Raw genomic sequence first — 20,033 nt, 5'->3', positions numbered from 1 at the left:
TAACTAACATACAAATCGAATACTCTAGAAACGATTTATCCTTGTAATCTGAAATGACTTTATCCGATTTTAGCAGCGTTGAAAAAAGTAACAGAGACCACGTGACAACGCAGTTTGCGTGCTGTGTGCTTTGAATATCTGTGCACATAAATAACTATAAAGAGAAAGTTATAAAAAAAAATTTAAATACAAAATTTAAAATTTAAAATATTTATTATCGCGTTTAAACAATTAGAAACAGCACCTAGGTCCCTTGAACTTTTGGTAGTAGCCTACTGTAGTGCAACTTCCGAAACACTAGCTGGCGCCAAACACAGGCGCTGATCTCTGATCAACGACATCATAGAGTCAGAAGAAGACTAAAGGAAGAGCTGGGCGAGGAAGAATGAAATAAACAACACGATAAAAATTATAAATCATAATGCCTCGCTAATACTGACATTTAATCATAACCTTAAACACATTACATCGTTTCATCAGGACAGGAGGACATGGCGTTTGTCACAGCGAACTGGAACCCTCTGGGCGAGTCTTTTTACAGGTAAAATATCAGAACAGCTGAATCATTCTGTTTATTAAATGTGCAAGAATAAGAGTGTATAAAGCATTGTCCTGCATAGATGTGTTCGTTTAGGTCCAGAGGAAGTGTAGCTTTTAAACTGGAAGTTTGTTTTGAGGAGCCTCTGGTGTCATGTGACAGCTGTCATGAGTGGCACTGAATCAGTTAACAAGCAGCACAAACGCCTTTGTCTTTCCTTTATAGAAGTAGCCTGGATTTAATTGCAACTATGACTGAATTAACCATGCTATTCTGGAAAAGTTCTTAATACTGTAAATCTATTAGTAAGAAACGTTTTTTCCAACTAGTTTATTTTAAGGGGTTTAGGTAAGGTTATAGTTCTTTTTTTATTTACAGTTTGCTTTATGAAAACTACAATCACATAACTTGGCATCAAGACAAGAAAATGAAGGCAAAGCACTGCAGAAGAATTCTGATTTATTTATTTTATGCTTTATTAGTTTTATTTTATGCTTTATTGGTTGATTTCAGGGTAAATTAACTGCACACACAATCAGACATAGAAAACTATTTTAATTATAGTTTTAATGTAGGCTATAGGTACTGTATTTTTTGTCATGTAATTTCAGCTAATTTTGAAGACTAAGAATGTTGTCATTGCTAAGCATATCTCTGAAACCCCTAGATGTCCACTTTAAAGTACATTTAGACTTAAAGCTGTGGCATGTAAGGCAAAACAGAATTGCTGGCTCCATTGAGGTTTTCCAGAATGCATGGGTTGTGTTTATCTAGGCAAACATATTAACCTGGCTTTTACAGTATGTTGTACAGCATGGCAGTCATACCAATTACTATGATGCTTTTTACATTTTGCCTCCCCTTCTTTGTTTCTTTTTCCTTAAACAGAAAGATTGAATTGTATGAGATGGGCTGGAATCTGAAAGATGGCCTGAAAGATTCTCTGGTTGCTGCAGCTCCATATGGGGGTCCCATCGGTGAGTTTTGGGTTAAATCTGCCACGCAAAATCTTATGTAGGATAATTTCTTGGTACAGTTTTGCAGAGTTCAAAGACTGACACTTCTTTCTGTATCAGCTCTCCTAAAGGGTCATAACCGACGCTCTTCCAGTGCCAGACCTCAGTTAGAGATCTTCTCTTCCTCAGGACTGCCTCTGGCCAGTTTTCCAGTAAGAACACACAGCTGCACAGGAAGGCTGCCTGATTAATCAAGATATGGCTTAGTGTGATTAGCAAATCATAAGACTGCCATTTAGTTAAATAAATATGTGCAGCAATGATTTCCTAGTTGTTTGTTATCCAGCGGTGTTTGTGGCATCTTTGAGCAGCTCAGTTTGCAGTAAATGCTGCTTCACATGAATTCATCTATGTACTGTATCTGCACTAAGTTTGGATTGTTTCTAACATGCATTAGGAAACTCAAATTGCAACAACCATCTTCCCATACTTGTTAAAAGAAGCACTTAGACAACAACGGAGATGCTTTATGGGCTCAATGTGGTTTTCTTTCTAAATGAAAGTTAGATGGTTTAATATTAAGATATATATATATATATATAAGTAATATCACTGTTGTAATTTTACACTTAAAATAAAATAGTTTTTTCTTTTTTAACTTATTTTTTAGTTAAAATGAAATTACAAAGCAATATTTCTTATTTCATTTTTATTTAATAATTGTCCTATTTTTATTTTATTATTATTATTTTATTGCCATATATATATACATACATATACATATACATATAAATGCAAACCTTAATTTTTTTCATGCTAATTTTAAATTAGAAATTTTTATTGCAGTTAACTTTTCACCAGATTGAGCAGCCCTAGAACTAACTAATAGTTATTAAATAATGTTTTTTTTTTTTTTTTGAGAATACCTATAACCATGAACAAAAATTCTGTATAGTAACTTCTCTCTTTGTCCGTCTCAGTGGAAGAGTGGAGTGGTGAAGCAGCTGGGTTGGACGGTGTCTGATGACCTGCTGTGTGTCCAGGAGGATGGCACTGTGCTTGTCTACGATCTCTGGGGTGGCTTCAAGAGACACTTCAGCATGGGCAATGTCAGAATGCATACATCTGAGAAAGGATGCATTTGTGTTACTTTAATTTCAAAGCATTGCTTTTTTTTAAATCAGTATTGATTTAGAACTGAGCCATAGCTTTGATTCTCTCACAGGAACTTTCTCAGAGTCAGGTGCTGGAGACCAAGATTTTCCATTCGCCCTATGGGACAGGTGTTGCCATATTGACAGGTGCCTTGCGATACACTTTGGCCACAAATATTGATGACATAAAATTGAGGCGGTTGCCTGAGGTTCCAGGTAAAATATGCATTCTTTGTAATAACAATACAAAATTCCACAGTATTGTGAAAGATAATGTATAAGTGAGATATAATTATTAATGGTCTATGTTTCTAACCCCTAGTGGTCTTTTTTTAATTTCAGGTCTACAGGGGGCACCCTCATGCTGGGCAGTCCTGACACAGGACAGACAAAGTAAAGTGCTGGTGGCCAATGGATCTCAATTGTTCATCTTAGATAATACAGCCTGCACACCTGTGGTAAAGACCACTCACACACACTCAAACTAGTTTTAAACAGCCAAAATGGATAAGAGAGAGCACCCGCTAAATAATGTTTGAATATATGTGTGTGTGTGTGTGTGTTTGTGTATTAGACTCCCCCCGGTCTCTCTCCACAAGCGTCCAGCATAGTTCACATGTGTGTCTCATTCAGTTATAAGTATCTGGCGCTCCTCACCGACTCTGGCCATGTGTGGATGGGCACATCCAACCTAAAGGTAAGTGAAACCCAGCAATATCACTTGTGTATTTATTCACCAGTATACTCTGGTCACAGAAACTTGTGGTCAGTGGTCTAAGTGATTGTTTTTCCATTATTCATTACTCTGTCCACTTTAGTTGATTAATTAACTAATGGACTAGTTAATTAATTGCTCTGTCTTAAGCCTTAATTACAGCCTTAATACTTTTGCACAACAAAGCAGCATCAGGCAAATGTTTTCTTTTGCAGGAGAAACTCAGTGAGGTGGACACTAACATCAAAACTCCCCCTAAACAGATGGCCTGGTATGGCACTCTTTTACTCTTTGCATGTTATATGTATATTTGGTGTATGCTGTATTTTCACTCACATAATTGTTATTAATTTTTTTGCAGGTGTCGCAGGCCCAAGAGTCAGCAGCCATCAGCTGTGGTAATGTGGGATGGGCTCCTCATAGTGGTGGGAGAATGTAAAGAAACTATTCAGTACCACCTGGACGATGACTCCGTTCTGGTGCCGGAGCTGGACGGGGTTCGGATCATCAGTGGAACACACCATGAGCTTCTGCAAGAGGTCCCAGGTTAGTAAATGTATATTGAGAAAATTCCACACTACCGTTTAAAACTGTGGGGTCAGTCAGATTTTGGCAGGATTAAAATATACTATATTTCTGTGATGGCAATGCCACATTATCCTTCAGAAATCATTCTAGTAAACTGGTGCTCAAGAAACATACCGTATTTTTCGGACTATAAATCGTACCTGAGTATAAGTCGCATCAGTCCAAAAATACGTCATGATGAAGAAAAAAACATATATAAGTCGCACTGGACTATAAATCGCATTTATTTAGAACCAAGAGAAAACATTACCGTCTACAGCCACGAGAGGGCGCTCTCTGTTTTCAGTGTAGACTACAGGAGCACTGAGCAGCATAGAGCGCCCTCTCGTGGCTGTAGATGGTAATGTTTTATCTTGGTTAATTTCTCTTGGTTCATGTCAAATTCATTTTGATAAATAAGTCGCACCTGACTTTAAGTCGCAGGACCAACCAAAGTGCCAAATTATGAAAAAAAGTGTGACTTATAGTCCGGAAAATACGTTAATATCAATGTTGAACACAGTTTAGCTGCTCAATATTTTTGTGAGATTCTTTGATGAATAGAAAGTTTAAAAGAACAGAATTTAGAATTATAAAGGTCTTTAGTGTTACTTTCGTTACTTTCGATTTTAATTTATCTTTGCTGAATAAAATGAATAATTTCAATCAAAAGCAAAAGCCAAATCTTACTGACCCCAAACATCTGAGCAGTGATAATGTATATGGATTGCTGCCAGGTTCTACATCCCTCAAGCCCACTAGTGATTTGATTTTCCCATGATGCTCTGCAGGTGCATGTGAGGAGATCTTTAAAATTGCCTCAATGGCTCCTGGAGCATTACTTCTGGAGGCTCATAAAGAATATGAGGTAAGACACATTTGCTGTGTTGGGTACATATTAATAAAGTTCGACATGGTGTGAAGAAATGTGAAAATATAATGCATATTAATGACAATAAATGTACAGCTACTATTGATAATTACATACTTTTGTTAAAGTTATTGGGATAAAAAAATTTTGTTAATTTGTCTTAAAGGTAAATATTTGGACAATTCAAAAATATGTTTAAAATGTTTAATTGTTGCCAGCTGAAAAAAAATCTCTGTATCCAAGGTACAGTTTACCTAAATATTACATTTCCGTTTAGTCACCATTAAGTTGTTCCAAACCTTTATTAGTTTCTTCTGTTGAACACAAAATAAGATATTTTAAAGATTATGGTTAACTGAACAGTTTTCATTTATTTATTTATTTATTTTTTAATTTGGGGTGAACTATCCTATAAGTGCTAATTATGGTGGGTATATTATATCTCATGGCTTTTATGTTTGAACACATTTGCAGAAAGAGAGTCAGAAGGCAGATGAGTACCTGAGAGAGATTAAAGAGCAGAGTCTGTTGAGCGAGGCTGTGAGGCAGTGTGTGGAGGCCGCCGGACATGAACATGAACCTGAGACACAGAAAACACTCTTGAGGGTGAGCCACAAAGCTTAAATGCTGCGGGAAGACAATACACATGGGTTCATACCTTCTCTCTCTCAATTGTTGTCTCTGCAGGCAGCCTCATTTGGGAAGTGCTTTTTGAGTAATTTTCCTCCAGAGCAGTTTGTCAGCATGTGCAGAGACCTGCGGGTGTTGAATGCAGTCCGAGACTATACCGTTGGCATTCCTCTTACCCACACTCAGTTCAAACAGATGACTGTGCAGGTGCTCATTGACAGGTGAGACCAGAAGATCCCCGTAATCTAATTCTGTGCAGAACATGCAGAGAATTGTTCTGTCATCACTTCCTTTAAAATGAGTAAAGTTGTAAAATAAGGGTGGCAAACCAGATTATTCGTCTTCGCTCTTATTTGCTCTTTCTGTGTTTCAGACTGGTGTATCGTAAACTCTATCCGCTTGCTATTGAGGTTTGCCGCTATTTAAAGACTCCAGAATATCAGGGAGTGAGCCGAGTACTCAAACACTGGGCCTGCTACAAGGTGTGTGTGTGTGTGTGTGTGTGTGTGTGTGTGTGTGTGTGTGTGTGTGTGTGTGTGTGTGTGTGTGTGTGTGTGCTTGATTCGTTTTTTAAAAGTCAAAATATACGAATGTTGTGATGTTTATTTTTATTGATTACACTATCAAATTTAATTAATTGTTTTATATAATTTTTTTATTGAATTAAATGATTAATATTTTTCTCAAAATACAGTAAAAACAGTAATATGCTAAAGTGAAATATTATTAAAATGTTAATTAACTGTTTTAAATAATGGTGAGTCTTTACTGTCAATTTTCATCAATTTATGGTAACTTTGCTGAATGCAGCCTTTTTTTCTTTAACTGAAAGTTTTATTTAGCAAAGTTGCATTACATTTTCAAACTTGACAGTAAAGACTATTATTATTATTTAAAATAGTAATGTTGTTTTACTGTATTACTGTTTTTACTGTATTTAGAATCAAATAAATGCAGCCTTGGTGAGCATAAGAGACTTCAAAAATCTTACTGACCGCAAAGTTTTGAATGGTCATGGACTACTTTTTTTACTTACATTTTATGCCAATTTTGTGTCTCTTTGAAGTCCCCATTTATTATAAAGTTGATATCACAGTCATTTATGAGTTTTATGAATCCACAGACATCAGGTGTTTTCGCAGATGTTGTTTACAGAACCAGAGGACATCTGCAGGTGCAGATGGGTTTCATTGCACCTGCTAAACCTCGTGAAGATGTGATGTTTTGTTCATTCTGAGAGGTTCTGATGTCAATCAGCTAAATTCCATAAAAGTTTCTTTGCGTGTGCTTTTGTAGGTCCAGCAGAAGGAAGAATCAGATGAAGTCATCGCAAAAGCTGTGAGTGTGAAGCTTGCTGATGCTGCTGGAATCTCCTACTCTGAAATCGCCACTAAAGCATATGAGAGTGGACGCACAGAGCTCGCCATCAAGGTACACACACACAGACTTCTATTAAAAACCAAGGGCCATTGGTATTATGGGTTGTCAGTTAGTTTGTGTTGGTCTCTCTCTTTCAGTTGTTGGAGTTTGAGCCTCGTTCCGGCGAGCAGGTCCCACTGCTGTTAAAAATGAAGAAAAGCCCTCTGGCTTTGAGCAAAGCCATTGAGAGTGGAGACACAGACCTCGGTACACACACCTTCACATACATGTTCTAAAACCTCATGAACTGTCCACCTAGATACACTGCTTTTCAGTTTTGTTTAAAAAAAAAACTTTTGAAATTAACTGTGTGTAATAAATTAAATTTCTCAGCAAATAGTAGCTTGGTCAGATCACCTATGTGCATTAAAAAGATTTGATGTATTTTAAAGATTACTCTCCATTGTTTACGATCCATTTGACAGGAATGAAAAATAGAGATGTCATCTGATGCTAAACTGAGCAAACACTCACACATATGCATTAGAAACACACACTCCGTTACAGATACACAAATCATATCCAGAATCACTGGAGATGGGTTACCTGCATGCTTTCTTGTATGCTAGTGTACACAGTGGTTATGTACCTGAAGAATGAGCTGAACAGAGGAGACTTCTTCATGATGTTGAGGAACCAGCCTGTGGCTCTGAGCCTCTACAAACAGGTATGCACATCTGCACACACCTGCTTCCTGAAGACACACACACTCTCTGTACTGAGAACCATAGGCATTATTTATGAAAAGAACATGCCCCATCTCTTTTTGAGCTAACCTATATAATGTTCATGAGCTAATGTGTATGTCTGGGAACATTGCAAAGGGCCGCAATAAAATCTGATTGTTCAAAATCCCTCTGCTCATATATGAACATCAAATCTGTTCTGATTGGCTAGGATTTTCTTGCATTATATATGGAAAAATGATTTCTGCCTAGTTCTTCCACGTCAGCACCCTAGTTTTTATCATTAACTACAGTAAAACTAAAACTACTGAAAGTTTTCATAATTTAAAAACAAATATTATTATATGAAAAGCCTAAACTTGAATACATATGAATATGTTGAAATTGAAGTCCAACTTTCCAAAACTAAAAATGAAATAAAAATAAATTAGAGGTAAATATAAGTATTTATAATAGACAAAAGCTCATAAAAAATTACCAAAACCTAAAATAAAATTATATTAAAACTATAAAAATAAAAGCTAATGCAAAATATTAATAAATACTATGATATTGTATCGGTAATATTAAAATAACAATGCTTTTTTTTTCACTGTTCACATTGTCATTGTTTTTGTGTATGTGTGTGTGTGTGTGTGTGTGTGTGTATGTGTGTGTAGTTCTGCAAGCATCAGGAGCAGGATACACTCAAAGATCTTTTCAATCAAGATGATGATCATGAAGAACTTGGCAATTTTTATGTGAAGGCCAGCTATAAAGAGCAGGTAGGTGTTTACTGTTCTTTCTTCCTCATTTTCCTCCCACTTCCATGATTTGAATGACAGGTGTGCTATAAAAGTGCTAAAAAATTATGGTGGATCGATTTCCACCAATGTGTGGGGTTTGAAGGCATGCCTTCTTTGCTTTCCACCTTCATTTCTTAATACTCTTCTATTATTTTTAGTAAAATTATTTTGCTAGTTGCGTTGGTGGAAATGCATCTGCTAAGAATGTAAAGGTGTACTCTACATATGTGTGTAATTGCAGAGACTGGAAGCTCGGATTGCTCTTTTACAAAGTGCTGTGGACGAGTACTACAAAGCCAAGAATGAATTTTCTGCCAAGGTGAAGACCTCAGACTCTCCTGTAACAGGCAGATTAGCAGCCTGGGTCAGCGTTCACTGTCCGTGTAGCCAGAACATTACATCTGTGAATTATTAAAAGGAATTATAGCCTTTCTTCCTTCTTTCTCCTCTCTCAGACAACAGAAGATGAAATGCGTCTTCTGCGGTTTCAGAGGAAGCTAGAGGAAGAGAAGGGTGAGTTGCTCGTGGGATTCTCCCTTCATGACACTATGACCACGCTGCTGTCTGTGGGACTGCACAAACACGCCGAACAACTTTACAAAGACTTCAGAGTCCCCGACAAGAGGTGGGCCTTCTGATTATAGTTTTACTTAAATGATTTATAGTGTCTCCTTCTGTGGCACTGTTTTTATTTTGTTTTAATGAAGGAATAAACCTTGAACAACATTTAATTCATATCCCACTGGCAGTGTTGAGAATCTCGAAGACATTCTCTGACCTAATAAACCAGAGCTAATATTGTCTGTAATTAAAGACAGCAGTTGTAATGTAATGGTCCAGTTGTAAAAAATATAACCAGTGTTATTCACTTCACCCATAGTGGTGTTAATGTAGTGGCTGATACATATATAGTGTATGTTTCGAGGTCCTAGAAGCTGGGATAGTCCTCATCCCCCTGCAACCCTGCAGAAGATAAGCAGTGAGGAAAATTGATGGATGGATGAGGTATAAGATATTGATATGAGTGAAGGTGTTTCTCATTTTCAGGTTCTGGTGGCTGAAGTTAAAGGCTCTGGCTGAGAAGGAGGACTGGGAAGAGCTGGAGAAATTTGGCAAAAGCAAAAAATCTCCTATTGGATATCTGGTAACTTGTGTCCTGATGATCTGAATTATTCTTAGACTTGCTGTTGTGAGGTATTTATAATCGTCTTTCTCTGATCACAGCCATTTGTTGAGGTGTGCATTAAACACCATAACAAATATGAAGCCAAGAAGTATGTGTCTAAAGTCACACCTGAGCAGAAGGTCAAAGCTCACCTTGCAGTGGGGTAAGAGTTTGTTCTGAAATGTATTTGGCCCCTTCTTCTTTTCTGAAAGCAATTAATATTTTAAATTAGCAGGGACAAATTAAAGGGACAAAAAAAAGATTTGGAAGCAGCACAAACATTTTCTACATTGACAACAATTAGAAATGTTTCTTGTGCAGCAAATAAGTATATTAGTATGAGTTCTGAATGATCAGGTGCTACTGAAGACTGGAGTAATGATGCTGAAAATGTAGCTTTCCCATCACAGGAATAAATTACATTTTAAAATATTAAAATAGAAAAGTTATTATAAATTGTAATAATCTTTCACAATATTAATGTTTGTACTATTTTTTTAATCAAATGTAGACTTGGTGACTTTCAGTAACATTAAAAAAATATTTCCTACCCCAAAACTTTGATCAAAAGTGTACATTACTGTTCCTGATTAAGACAAAGAACCACAATAAATATTGTTGTCTCTCACACAGGGATATGGAGGGTGCTGCAGAGGCTGCTATCGAGAGGCGTAATGAATCCGAGATCAGTACTGTTCTGTCACGCTGTTCAGCCACCACTGATCATCTTCTGATGGAACGTCTCAACCGTGCTAGAGCCACTGCTGTCAAAAAGTGATCCTGTACGCTTCTATCCTGCTCAGCTCAATTGCATTTGCTGCCCAACAGTGAACCACTGTGCACCCATTCTCCTGCACAAACCAGCTCGCAGCTGAATTTGATTTCAGGCTATGTAAATTCCTCCTGATGTAATGGAACATTGTCATTAAAATTCTGCACAATGAAGGAAATTTCTTGGGTGGAGAGAAAGATGGACAGCAAGAAAATTGGCATGTCATCTGTTTATGTTTTTGCTGTGTCTGTCGGACAGCTAGAAGCGGTTCCTATCTTGCATTTACCTGTAAACCATAAAAACCTTTGTACCTATAACTGCATTATGAACCATTGTTTGTGTGTTGTTGTATAATCAGACTGTCTTTGATCGTATGTTCATGCCTGTGCTCTGTAGAGATAATGCCTTTATCAATATAACAAAACAGTTGTTATTTTAATTAAACCATGATTGGATACCAAAACGTGTTGAATTTATTGTGTGCACATAAATCACAGTGTTGGTTCTTTTTAGAACAATCATGCTTTTTTGTCATCATGACCAAGTATTGAGGGACTGGGGTCAAACTCCTCTTTTGCACCTTTATCCTTATTTTAGGGTGTGTTTAAACCAAATGCATGAGACAAGACGGGGGACTTAGGTCTCTGCAGAGCAAAAGTGGGCGTTAATAACCTTCTTTAACCTCTTTTTGTTGTTTTTGATTGCTTCCACTCTCTTCATCTGTAAGTCGCTTTGGATAAAAGCGTCTGCTAAATAAATAAATGTAAATGTAATGTAAATAACCTTGGGGCCTTTTTCAAACTGCTGGGTGTTTTTAAATCATGCAATTTAAATAAGCCCCCTTACCCAACCCCACCCCTAAACCTATCGTCACTATGACGTAAACCAATCAGGTATCATGGTGTAAAAACACCCTGGTCTGGTAACTCCCACTACTTTCCTGCAGAGACCTAATAGGGCGCTCTATTGTGATTGTCACGTCACGTCACATTTACATGCGGAAACTTTGCAAAGTTGAGAAATTTTTGCAAGGACAGCGACCAAAGAGGATATAGTCGAAAAAGGTAAGACAAAACGTCTTGTTTTGCAGGAAATACGATGTCCAATACAAACTTTTCACAAAAGCTGCATGCCTTCTTTATCAAGTGCTGCTCTTTACAGTTCTTATTGTTTCTCTTTGTTTTGTTGGTGTAACTTCGTTAAATGAAACATCGTAACGGTATATGTATTAAAAAATCCAGTACATTTTTTTAGTACATAGTCGATTAATGTTGAAGAGTTTCCAGTGTATTTCAATAACAGATGCGTCGTGTAGACACGAGCGTGATTAACGACAGATTAACGACAAATTGTGACTGAGCAATGATCTGTAACAGACAATCTGCATGACTGTCATTTAACATTAATTCGTCAGCAAGTGTCAAATGAATTATCGAGGTGATTACGGTTATGATTATTAATATACAATCAGCTGTCACGTTCATTCGTAGCTCAAAACAAAGAAAAATAATAATTTATTTATGTTTATAATCCATATTAAATGTATTTTATGTACTCAATAATAGGGTGGCTATCCGTGTGGCATATTTGTCTCGACCAATGGCGTGTGTGTGGGGGAGGACTAAATTTTTGCTCGACCAATAACAGACGACCCATAACAGACGGGGCGGTGTTCTGGGGAAATCAGTTTGACAACAGATATTTTTTTTATTTATTTTTTTACACATAATCTATCTAACATATTTATACATATAAGCAAGATGTTAAAAAAACTATCTGTTATAAATATCATAATGCCTGCTAAAATAAAGCTTTCAAGTTTAGTTTATTCTAGAGTGTAAACTTCACCAGCATGTGTCTTCTTGGACTGAACTTTGTTTTTCTTGATCTTAACTAAGCAGTTTCTAAGGTAAAGGTTGTTTGAGGACGTCATACAATTACTTGATCTTTACTTGTGTGTTTCAGGTCATGTCATCCATAAAAGTTGAATGTGTTATCAAAGAACAGAATGAAGTCGGTGAGAGTCCCGTCTGGGAGGAGAAGGACTCCACTTTGTTGTACGTTGATATTATGGGTAAAAGGGTCAGCCGGTGGAACTCACTGACCAATAAAATAGACAGCATTGCCACAGGTAAGCCTGAAGACATGGTAAGTTTAGTTATATGTGTGAGCTGCATTTTTTGTGACTTTCAAGTAAAATGCATTAATTCCCAAAATAAAAATCATGTTGTTAGTGTTTTGAGTTTGCATTTTATTTAAAGGTGCATTACACATTGATTCAAATGAAATTAGCATGCATTATAATGTTGATGAATTCAAATGTCTTATCTTTGCACAGAGAAACTTGTAGGATCTGTGGTTCCACGGCAGGCAGGTGGTTACGTCATCGCAGAGGGAACTCGGTTTGCATTTGTTGACTGGGTAAAGCGTTCGGTTACACCTGTCGCCAATGTTGATGACAGGGAAAAACCAAACACCCGCTTCAATGATGGAAAAGTAGATCCAGCTGGCAGGTTTTTTGCAGGTACTTTGTGAGAGAAATCAGTGTTGTGATCTTGTGACAGTTGTAATTTTGCATTGTAGTTTTTGTTTTTTAAGAATTTACAGAAGCTGATAATAGTTTCTGGCTGAATATAAAGATGAAGTTCACACAAAAATACAAATTCTGTCAATATTTACTCAGCTTTATATCATTCCAAACATGTATGCATTTTGTCTTCTGCTGAATACAAAAGAAGATATTATGTAGAATGTATGAAGAACCAAACAGTTTTGATTTCCCAATGATTTCCTTTGTATGCATACAAATCAGTGGGAACAGAAATTAAAGAAAGAAAGTCATACAAGTTTGGAATGACATAGAAGTGAGTAAATGATGAGAGAATTGTCATTTTGGGGTTAAACCTCTAAACCTTTAATTCTTTAAATAAACCAGTTGAATTGAAGGACTGTGTCATTGGCACTTCTCCTTTACTTGTGTGCAGGTACCATGGGTTTGGACATGAAGCCTGATGTGACGGATGGGGCACTATACACCCTCCTTCCTGACCACTCTGTTGTCCAGCATTTTGACCAAGTGCACCTCTCCAATGGTTTGGACTGGTCACTGGATCACCGCGTCTTCTACTACATTGACAGCCTGGCGTTTATGGTGGAGGCGTTTGATTATGACATCCAGACTGGAGGGCTGTGTGAGTTTGTTTCGCATTGCATTGGACTGTGGTCTTGATGTAAAAATTAGGATAGTGTGGTTTTGTAAAATCTGTGTATTTATTTATTTCTGTTTAAGCTAACCGCAGAATGGTTTACAACATGGAGAAAGATGAAGGCATACCAGATGGTATGTGCATAGACACAGAGGGCAAACTGTGGGTTGCCTGCTATAATGCAGGAAGAGTGCTGCGTATCGACCCACAAACAGGTGTGTAACATAACATAGTTAAAAAGTCTCCACAATGTTGCTTCCATAATTGGCCTTTAAATTCATGTTTATGACAGAAACATTCCCATATTTAAATGTTCATACACAAAATGTTTCGTATCTCTGTTTCCACAAAAAAAATTTTTTTTTTAAAAATTAAGCATCACAACTGTTTTTACTGTATTTTCCAGACCATAAGTCGCACTTTTTTCATAGTTTGGCTGGTCCTGCGACTTATAGTCAGGTGCGACTTATTTATAAAAATTAATTTGACATGAAACAAGAGAAAACATTACCGTCTACAGCCGCCAGAGGGCGCTCTATGCTGCTCAATGTTTTATCGGTAATGTTTTATCTTGGTGCTTGGTTCTAAATAAATGCGACTTATAGTCCAGTGCAACTTATATATGTTTTTTTCCTCGTCATGACATATTTTTGGACTGATGCGACTTATACTTAGTTGCGACTTATAGTCCGAAAAATACAGTAAATTGAGATGATTCTAAATGGAAATCAAAGATCAGTGCAATCTTTCAGTTGTTGAATGGTAATGGGCTTCCTTTCAAAGGCAAACGGCTGCAGACAGTGAAACTACCAGCTGAGAAAACCACTTCATGCTGTTTCGGAGGGAAAGACTACAGTGATCTCTATGTCACCTCAGCGTATGCAGGCATGGATGCAGATTCACTGGCCAAGCATCCAGAAGCTGGTTGCATATTTAAGGTATATATTAATCCTATTTCATATCATGCTCAAAGTAGCATGACATCAGCTCTGACACATAATGACATTACAGTATGTTCTTTATTCCTATCATAGGTGTCTGGTTTAGGAGTGAAGGGCATCCCACCATTCTCTTACACTGGATGAAAAAAAAGGAAAAATTGTTATTAAAAGCCTCATGATCACTTGGCAATCACGATACAACAATATTGTTCTAATCATGCAGTTAAAGTATATGTGATACCTGCACCTCATAATATTAGAAAAATCCTACCTTTCTAATATTAGACAATTAACCTGCGCAAGCGTTTAAAAAAAAAATAAATAAATAATTGCATGTTTAATATGAATTTTAATGTTATTAAATTTAAATAATCTACACAAAGAGCAATGTGTGACTTTACACACATTTTAGGAGATTATTTCAAGGGATGTATTTTTGGGTCATTTAGGGTAACTTGTATATTAACCACAAATGTGAGGTTGGTTTGGCTCTGCTGCTGAAATTCTGAAGTTCATGATTTTAAAATGTATGTAATTGTGATTGACAATTTCCCTTCCATGTCCAAATGACAAACCGTTCAAACTGTTTTACATCCATAATCTCTATTTCAGCGTAAAACTGTCAGGGATCTTGAAGGAGGACCCTGTTGCATTGTGAGATAATGAGGGTTCATTAACCAAAACAGATTGATACAAGAGGGTAGTGAAGTGCACAAGTGATACCACAACAGGAAAAAAAGTAAACAAACAGCTAGGGAAGGTCACTGGGACAGCTTCAGAAAAAAACAGGTAGAATACTTTGGCAAAAGAGGGGGCGGCAAGACCAGGCTAATGGAAAATACCACACAAGGCACCATAGAGCAGAGCTTACACACACACACACACACACACACACACACACACACACACACACTTGTTGACTGCCGACTCTGAAGCAGACCAAGTGCCAGGCAGGTAGAACCAGGTCAGGAACTCAAAGACAAGACTAGACAGGACAGAGCTCTACAGAAACAAAACAATTTTCCCTTGTTCCCAAGATCTACTAATAAAGACTAAAGTAACAAAATAAGAAACTATTTCCAATTTAACCAACTTCGAGTATCAAACAAAACCAAGACTCAGGACTAGAAGAACTAAACTATTTAAAAAAAAAAAAAAAAAAAAAAAACAAGAACAAACAAATTACTAAAACAAGGAGCAAGACAAGAACATGGAACTACGAGGAGTAGACAAAACAAGACCAACTGGTTAAGAGACAGAGGAGGTGAAAATGACCACAAACCGGTAAGGGTTAGGGAGGAAAATATATGAGGGACAGGTGAGCACAATCAGACTAACCAGGCTAACAAGAGGGTGTGGTAGAAAGGAAACAAGGAGGAGGGGCTTAAGGAGCACATGGCCAAGAAAACAATTAACAAGGCCATGTGCTAACACAAGAAAAAAAACAGAGTGAGAGTACAAAACACTGACAAAAACGATTTCAGTGAGAAAATGTGGAACAGGACCTGATTTTAGCGGGAAAAGTTGCTGTTATATGCCAGAATAATGGTTGGAAGGAAGAGGCGGAAAATAAAGGGATTTATGCATTAAAGGTCCCATTTTTCGCGCTTGTTTGAAGCTTTGATTGTGTTTACAGTGTGCAATATAACGTGTTCATGTTTCGTGTGTAAAAAAACACAGTATTTTTCACACAATTTACCTATCTGTATACCGCTGTTTTCACTGTCATAAAACTGTCCTTGTTCTATGAAGTCCCTCCTTCAGAAATACGTAAAAAAAAAGAATCAGAAATCAGAAAGAGCTTTATTGCCAAGAATGCTAACGAGTAACGAGTTCTGAGTGGGCCAGCAGTTCCTGTGTTGTGATTCGACAGCAGCTGAGCGCAGGCTGCCCTCCTGGAAACACGATTGGGCTAGTTTTGAGAAGCAAGTGGGCAGAAGCATGTGCTGGAGATGTAATCACAGGAGAATTTTTACGAGACTTAGGTCTCTGCAGAGCAAAAGTGGACGTTTATCACCATGTGGGTGTTTTCAAACTGATGGGTGTTTCTAAATCATGCAATCTAAATGATCCCCCTTACCCAACCCCACCCCTAAACCTAACGTCACTATTACATCAACTAATCATGTATCATGGTGTAAAAACACCCTGATCTGGTAACTCCCATTACTTTCCTGCAGAGACCTATACTTGATTTTTACTGACGAGATGCGCATGAAAATCTCATTCGATTTTTTTTTCACAGCCCTAACATCTAGTTAACAAAGCTAAACAGCGTTGCCCTTTGTGTAATAAGTTACAGAAACTGTTAAACGCACCAAGTTAAATAATAAAATACACTTACCGGTTGTGGTCCATAAACAACGCCTTCTCCAGACAAAGAGGGAACTGCTCCATCTTTCAAGAATAAATTTGAATAAATTGTAACCATTCATCTCCAAGAACAGCGTCCCTGGGAAGGCCAAACAAAGATGATTGGACTACGAGATGAAAATAACAGCGTTTCGACTACATGGCGACAAACACAAACGCAGCTCTTCCTCTTCTCCATCGGAGCGCAACAAGGCCACGCCCCTTTTTTGTGTATTGATGTGGGCGGAGGTTAGTCAAAAAACTGTTTTGGTGATGTCATTACTGCAGGAACAAGAGGGATGTAGTCCAAACGGGTCGTTCGTTGTAGGCGAATTCCGTTAAAATAAAATATCTCGCTTGGCATTGAGATTTTTTTTTTATACTCTAACAACAACATTAACTAAACTAACTAAAGTTTAAAACATGGGATCACGAAGAACGGGACCTTTAAGAGGGGTGAATAGGATCGGTTTCATGTTGACTTTAAGTAGACCTAAAGGTTTTGGTGCAAAGGTGGAATGGATTCATTCGTTTTGTTTGTTGGTTTGCTGTTTTTGTGAATCTTTCAGCATAACCTGAAATAATAAGATAAAAGTTTTGAATTTAAATGACCTCTGGAATTGTAGACTTCAAGAGTTTATAATCATATTCAAATTTAACAAACTATCCATTAAACTTACATTATATAAACGTATTATCACATACAACAAACATGAACTGGACATAGGATGCTGTGTGAACTGAAACAGAACAGACATTTCTTTAAGGGAATCATGATGCTATGGAATACAGCTCGGATACAGTACTCTTCAGTACTGGAACCTAAAAATATAAAGGCCTTGGACAAGATGTTCAGTACTTTCTTAAGGCCCATTGTCAAAAATGGAGGACTGTTCAGGTGATGTCACAATAAATGTCAGGAGCAAGTCTATGTTCATGTTTTCAAGTTATTGTCCAGAAAAAAGAAAAAAAACCCATCTCTGAGCAGATTGATGTGGGTATGCTATACTTTGATCTGAGAGTTGCTGGAAAGCCTGAATCAAGTGATTTATTCTTCGATCATGGACTATACACAACAATGACTGTGAAGGTTATTACCCTGATTCATTTTCATGTTATTCTTTTTAAGTTAATTGCATTTAACAGCTTAATGGGAAAACTGTAATGACAGCTAACCTTGAATCACCACAGGAGGGAATCACAGAACTGGAGAAATGGTTAGGACAGCACACTATGGAGGTTGCCATCCTTGCTTTCTCACATTTCAAAGAAATGTCAGCCGATCAACACACCAACCTGAACAACTTCCTCAAAGAGCACTTCAAAACTAAACTATGCCTCAAGTGGTACATACATAGCCTTTGCCATATCCTCAAAAACTGAGGGAAATAATTAATTCAGGGACCTCAGCATATTATGCAAATGGTTACAGCAATGAGTTAATAATCATTCAAACTCCCTCACTCAAGGACTGCTGGGAAAGTGACTACCAGGTCATCCTCTCTTATGACAACAGAAGTGTTGACGATTCTGTTTTGTGGCCTCAATTCGATAATTCAGACAATGTGCTATATCAGAAACAAAAGGGAAGACCAGGTGAGTTAAGAGATGCCAATAGCTTATCCCTGACATGTAAGTCTGATATTTAAAAAAATACTGCACTTTCATTGCATCTTTGACATATGACAAAAGTAAATCAAGGGATATATCACTCAAAAATGAAAATTCTGTCATCATTTACTCACCTTTAGTTTGTTCTAAATCTGTTTTAGTTTCTTTCTTCCGTTTCATAGTTAGAAAAAAAATACTATGGATGTCAGTGGTTACCCTCAGTTGTTTGGGAACACACATTCTTCAAAATATAATATTTTGTGTTCAGCAGAAGAAAGACACTTATACAGGTTTGAAACAGCTTGAGGCTGAGTAAATTATGACAGAATTTTCATTTTTGTGGAAACCATCCCTTGAATGGTGACTGAGTCCTTCTGATTCCTTTGATGTTTCTAAGAAGTCACATAGGTTTAAATCACCTTAAGTGTAGGCAAACTATTGACAAAATGTTTGGTGTTGATGATATACAGCATTTTACGTGGCTTATTTTTATCTTTCTTATCCAGGAAGATAGCATCTGTAACCAGCTGGATTTAGGCATTTGGTTTCTCGATTTAAGAATAGCTCATAAGATAAAAGACCCTGATAAAGTTTTCTACTTTGCACATGGTATCTTTTCCCTTCTGACAGTGGAGGTATGGCTGATCTGAATTTTAGAAGCATGTTAATTCCTCATTCCAAATCGAGAATAACTTTGGTTGTGTTCTGGTTTTGTTATTTTAAGGAAGTGCTCACAGAAGTTGCTCGCTGGTCAGATCAGCACACCAAGGAAGTGATCATTATTGCACTCTCTGCATTTGATGGCATGAACCTGGATCAACACAGAGACCTCATTCAATTCCTCATAAGCACCTTTGACAATAAAAAAAAAAAAAAAAAAACGATTTACATTAATCAATGGAACAAATTCTTAATTCATTGTCACTGTACATTTTAGACACTGTATATGCATCTAAAATTACATGCTATCTAGTAGGTGCAATGTTTGGTTTAAAAATTACTTTATTACCATTAAAAAATTAATATGAATGAAATCTGGACTTACTACATCCGCCATGTTGTTACTGTCATGTGATCAACCATTATTAATTGTGTTACTTCACTGCCATTCACAAATCATATCCTGTTGCCTCATGGGATAGTAAAGTGTCAATCAAATGCCCACTTCAGAATCTCAGTGCAAGTATATGTATGATCAGTTAGAATATATAGCATACCAAGTCAGTACAGTCTGAAAGTCTGTCCTGAGTTTGATGGTTGTAGCCTAAAAGAGCAGGTACATTTAGAAATTTTGTCTCAGGAGAAGAAGCCGAAGGAAAGAAAATATCTTCCATTAAAGCCTGTTTTCCCTAAATTATTTCCCTGTATTTGTTTTCAGGTCAGTTTTTTGCTGCTGGCCTGAACCTAACTGAGGATGCCAAGTATGTTCTCTCTCATCCTTGCCAGTCTTTACAAAGCATGACCTTGAGCTCCTATAGTCTGCTTTTGAACTGGGTCAAACAGCAGCGACCAGGCCCAGGCAAATCATGTGTCAACATCATCTGTGCAGATTTTGTGGGGGCTTTCAGCAATGAATTCACCCAACTGGTTATTGGACTCAATCAAACACTCTTAAAGGAGACCTGACCCTTAAATCTGCCATAAACATTACATAAATGTAGCATC

General features: G+C 37.1%; 2 protein-coding genes and 1 pseudogene across 2 annotated transcripts; all 3 read left to right on the top strand.

Annotated features, from left to right (window-relative positions):
* The first annotated feature begins 313 nt into the window (after nt 1–313).
* On the top strand, nt 314–10,721 carry vps16 (VPS16 core subunit of CORVET and HOPS complexes). Its single transcript, XM_052559691.1, has 22 exons — nt 314–541; nt 1,427–1,515; nt 1,615–1,706; nt 2,475–2,603; nt 2,720–2,864; nt 2,991–3,106; nt 3,223–3,345; nt 3,579–3,634; nt 3,725–3,909; nt 4,722–4,798; nt 5,276–5,407; nt 5,489–5,652; nt 5,805–5,913; nt 6,728–6,862; nt 6,949–7,057; nt 7,420–7,517; nt 8,196–8,300; nt 8,563–8,640; nt 8,777–8,946; nt 9,369–9,465; nt 9,546–9,649; nt 10,120–10,721. The coding sequence occupies exons 1-22, from the start codon at nt 492–494 to the stop codon at nt 10,262–10,264; spliced, it is 2,508 nt and encodes an 835-aa protein (XP_052415651.1). The 5' UTR covers nt 314–491; the 3' UTR covers nt 10,265–10,721.
* Nucleotides 10,722–11,186: 465 nt separating this feature from the next.
* Nucleotides 11,187–15,538, top strand: rgn (regucalcin). The gene is made up of 7 exons (XM_052559911.1): nt 11,187–11,322; nt 12,224–12,389; nt 12,597–12,782; nt 13,243–13,449; nt 13,548–13,679; nt 14,248–14,402; nt 14,499–15,538. The coding sequence occupies exons 2-7, from the start codon at nt 12,227–12,229 to the stop codon at nt 14,547–14,549; spliced, it is 894 nt and encodes a 297-aa protein (XP_052415871.1). The 5' UTR covers nt 11,187–11,322; nt 12,224–12,226; the 3' UTR covers nt 14,550–15,538.
* A 77-nt stretch (nt 15,539–15,615) lies between these two features.
* Nucleotides 15,616–20,033, top strand: LOC127959081 (PI-PLC X domain-containing protein 1-like; annotated as a pseudogene).

Source organism: Carassius gibelio, chromosome B6 (assembly GCF_023724105.1).
Source record: "Carassius gibelio isolate Cgi1373 ecotype wild population from Czech Republic chromosome B6, carGib1.2-hapl.c, whole genome shotgun sequence".
Taxonomy (NCBI): Eukaryota; Metazoa; Chordata; class Actinopteri; order Cypriniformes; family Cyprinidae; genus Carassius; species Carassius gibelio.
Note: the sequence above shows the minus strand (reverse complement) of the source record. Positions and strands in the feature narration are given on the sequence as shown.

What these genes read in the sequence shown, in the direction of transcription:
- rgn (XM_052559911.1), top strand. Translation starts at nt 12,227, where the DNA reads ATGTCATCCATAAAAGTTGAATGTGTTATCAAAGAACAGAATGAAGTC. An exon ending in AATAGACAGCATTGCCACAG is followed by an intron (nt 12,390 to 12,596) that starts GTAAGCCTGAAG and finishes ATCTTTGCACAG; the next exon opens with AGAAACTTGTAGGATCTGTG. An exon ending in GCGTATCGACCCACAAACAG is followed by an intron (nt 13,680 to 14,247) that starts GTGTGTAACATA and finishes TTCCTTTCAAAG; the next exon opens with GCAAACGGCTGCAGACAGTG.
- vps16 (XM_052559691.1), top strand. Translation starts at nt 492, where the DNA reads ATGGCGTTTGTCACAGCGAACTGGAACCCTCTGGGCGAGTCTTTTTAC. An exon ending in ATACAGCCTGCACACCTGTG is followed by an intron (nt 3,107 to 3,222) that starts GTAAAGACCACT and finishes TTTGTGTATTAG; the next exon opens with ACTCCCCCCGGTCTCTCTCC. An exon ending in GAGTGGAGACACAGACCTCG is followed by an intron (nt 7,058 to 7,419) that starts GTACACACACCT and finishes CTTGTATGCTAG; the next exon opens with TGTACACAGTGGTTATGTAC.